The sequence below is a fragment of the Micropterus dolomieu genome, linkage group LG14 (assembly GCF_021292245.1).
Source record: "Micropterus dolomieu isolate WLL.071019.BEF.003 ecotype Adirondacks linkage group LG14, ASM2129224v1, whole genome shotgun sequence".
In the NCBI taxonomy this organism is placed as follows: domain Eukaryota; kingdom Metazoa; phylum Chordata; class Actinopteri; order Centrarchiformes; family Centrarchidae; genus Micropterus; species Micropterus dolomieu.
In genome coordinates this window covers 8,315,527-8,319,028 of record NC_060163.1, presented here as the reverse complement: position 1 = coordinate 8,319,028, position 3,502 = coordinate 8,315,527, and the positions used below count along the sequence as shown (strand labels likewise).

General features: G+C 39.7%; 2 protein-coding genes across 6 annotated transcripts in view; both read right to left on the bottom strand.

The window, feature by feature from the left end:
- Window positions 1-1,577, bottom strand: part of LOC123982709 (D-glutamate cyclase, mitochondrial-like) — a 9,936-nt gene extending 8,359 nt beyond the window's left edge. The window contains exons 1-2 of the mRNA XM_046068478.1: window positions 1,458-1,577; window positions 708-868 (exon numbers count right to left, since the gene is read on the bottom strand). Coding sequence (XP_045924434.1) covers window positions 708-868; window positions 1,458-1,548 — 252 coding nt within the window. The 5' untranslated portion in view covers window positions 1,549-1,577. The remainder of the gene's footprint in view (window positions 1-707; window positions 869-1,457) is intronic.
- kctd17 (potassium channel tetramerization domain containing 17) overlaps window positions 1-3,502 on the bottom strand; it is a 36,719-nt gene that overhangs the window by 23,854 nt on the left and 9,363 nt on the right. The window lies entirely within an intron of this gene.

Below are 3,502 nucleotides of genomic sequence, written 5' to 3'. Positions count from 1 at the left end.
GTGTGTGTGTGTGTGTGTGTGTGTGATAGTGTGGTTCCACAGGATCTTTTTATGGTCCTTTCAGAACAAAGATTATCATTATAATCAAGATAATCATGATGAACCTCAGGGTCATGCAGAGTTTGGGGTCCTAGAGAATAGTGGGTCTAGGGTCTGTGTGGTGTCAAAGCAGACACTTTAACAGTCTCTGGGTGCTCTATTTCAAACCAGCTTGATGAGCCTTTGATTAAGAGAGCTTCAGTTGCATTCCATGTCTTTTGATGTAGAGCCTAGTCAAGCCTCCGCCCCTCTTACTGAGTTAGGGTCAACTTTGGCTCAGGCAGTGTCTCTGTCTTTTGGGAGTGAAACTCACCTGCTTTATGGATTATAACTTCAAACAAGTCCAGTTGCCCTTGATTTAACCTTCCTATTAGTTTTAGTAACCTATTATTTGTATATAGAGTATCTAACTTTATCTTGTTACTTTTTATCGGTAAGAAAAACTTAAATCATGCAAGGACATAAAATCATCTGCTTTCTACATAATTCACATCTTAAAAATGCACAAAACTTAAATTAAGAGGATGTGAGAGAGCAGTGTGTGTGTGTGTGTGTGTGTGTGTGTGTGTGTGTGTGTGTGTGTGTGTGTGTGTGTGTGTGTGTGTGTGTGTGTGTGTGTGTGTGTGTTTGTGTGTCTCTGCGTGTGTCTGCGCACGCATGGCTGTCACCTTGTCCACAGATGGCAGGTTAGCAGTCCAGTCCTGGAGCTGTTCTCGGGGGGTTGTGTGTTCCAGTCCAAGTCCTTTCTTTAGGTATCGCTGGTGGGAGGGACAGGTGTGAAGCAGGTAGAGCCCACAGGCTACAGCATATCCTCCCCAGTTAGACACCCCTGCCGGCGGGAGGGGTAGGGGTGAGAGAGGGAGAAGGCAGATAAACAAAATACTTATTTCCCCCACTGTATTTGGCTCTTAAAAAATAATCATGGTGATCAGCCAATGGCAAAATGTACTGTAGCCTACGTTAATCCACAACATCCAACATTTTTTTTTTTAAATAATAAATAAAAAGCAGGAAAAGACATTATCATGGCAATAACTCCCGTTAAAATGACAGTTTGCAAGAGACAACTGAAACTTTAGCATACTGGCAAAAAAAACCCTATAGCTGGCATCTCATCTGTCACTTTTTAAATCAAGATCAGCATCTAGCAATGCATCACATAAACAGAAAGCTGAATATGTAATTTCCTTATTTCCTCTGTCTGGATTTATTTACTGACATATAGTGTTAGCTCAGTATGTGAATTTCAGAGTATATTTAGTGTGTATCCATACCTGCAGGAGCAGTGTCATGAGCAGTGATGTTAAAATCGTAACCTGCATGTTAACAGCCTTTCTGTGCTGTATGCACCCATAACAACAGTAAAAGCATAATCTGCAGTGCTTGCTTTGTACAGTTATTATAATGATTGTCCACACCAGCAGTGATGGCGTAGTCAGCGGGAACATCACAGGCTATGAGACTCCCATTCGGCATCAGGGTTGTCACCTTTTCCTTCAGCTTACCCATCCCCAACTCATTTCCACCATCACCGATTCCTGCAGAGACATAAGAGAATATCTGCTGTAGCATAGGGGATACGGGCGACATTAAGAGTATAGTGAGCAACAGACATACTCATATTCATTTCTTTCATCTCAAAATACATTCAGAATAGTCAAGTCAAGTCAAGTTTATTTATAAAGCATATTTAAAAGCAACCAGAGTTGACCAAAGTGCTGAAAATAGTGCTAAGAGTCTGTAGTTAAGCCTGTCCAGATGATGAATATTCAGTTTGTGTGTAAAAAAGTAGTATCAATAGCAAGCTTATCAACAGTAAAACATTTGACACATGCGTAAGGCCACTGAGACCATCTTACACACCTTTATATCACCACGCCTGGATTATTGCAACAGCCTTTTTACTTGCTTGACCCAAAAATCTATTAATCGACTCCAGACTGCGCAGAACTCAGCTGCCAGGCTTTTAACCAGAACAAAGAAATATGATCACATCACCCCTGTTTTAGCTTCATTACACTGGAATTTTATTGATTACTTTTAAAGCTCTTCATTTTGACGGAGTATTATGGTCACATTGAGAAGGAAAAAAAATTGGAGATTATGAGAATAAAGTTGTAATATTATGAGATTAAAGTTGTAATATTATGAGATTAAAGTTGATGGCGATGGCGCAATGGATAAGACACATACCTTTGGTGTGATAGACCCAGGTTCAATCCCCCACTGTGATCCACCATTGTGTTCCTGAGCAAGACACTTAACCCTTCGTTGCTCCAGAGGCGTGCGACCTCTGACATGTATAGCAATTGTAAGTCACTTTGGATAAAAGTGTCAGCTAAATGAATAAATGTAATATTACGAGAATAAAGTCGTAATATTATGAGAATAAAGCCTTGCAGTCGACCACTACCAGCCATTTCCTCTTCCACAAAATAGAGAGAGTTTCTTGCATAGTCTTTTCAAAGTCCTGATACTTCATATGATATGCTGATAATTTGGTTTTGTTATTTGTGAAACCTATATTGAAGTATAACTTCAAAACATTCTCCAAGTTCCTCATTTTGGAAGCGGCAGGCTGCTCTTCTGACATTTCCCCTAACATGTAGCTTAAAAATACAACTTTATTCTTGTAATATTACGACTTTATTTTCATAATCTCTGACTTTTTTTACTCTTCAATGTGGCCCTAATACTCCATCGTACTTCATGGCCTCGGTCCATTATATGTCTGACCTTTTGGTCCCATACGCATCAGTACATAGCTTGGGATTCTTGGGCAGAGGATTTTGTCTGTTCCAGAGTCTCAACTGAAAACTAGGGACAGAGCGTTTGCGGTCAGGGCACCGAACAGCCTGCCCGGGGAAATAAGGGCGGCTGAGTCAGTGAACTCTTTTAAGTCCCTTCATAAAACATACATTTATAGAAGAGCCTTTCCTGTTTTAGTTGATTTTAATTATCTATTGTTGTGAGAATGAGATAAATGTGAAGAAAAGGACACTGGAAGCAACTGGTTCTGGTTCTTGGGAGCCTTAATAGATACACATACAGTGGGTACGGAAAGTATTCAGACCCCTTTAAATTTTTCACTCTTTGTTTCATTGCAGCCATTTTCCAAAAATCAAAAAAGTTCATTTTATTTCTCAGTAATGTACACTCAGCACCCCATCTTGACAGAAAAAAAACAGAAATGTAGAAATTTTTGCAAATTTATTAAAAAAGAAAAACTGAAATATCACATGGTCATAAGTATTCAGACCCTTTGCCGTGACACTCATATTTAACTCAGGTGCTGTCTATTTCTTCTGATCATCCTTGAGATGGTTCTACACCTTCATTTGAGTCCAGCTGTGTTTGATTATACTGATTGGACTTGATTAGGAAAGCCACACACCTGTCTATATAAGACCTTACAGCTCACAGTGCATGTCAGAGCAAATGAGAATCATGAGGTCAAAGGAAC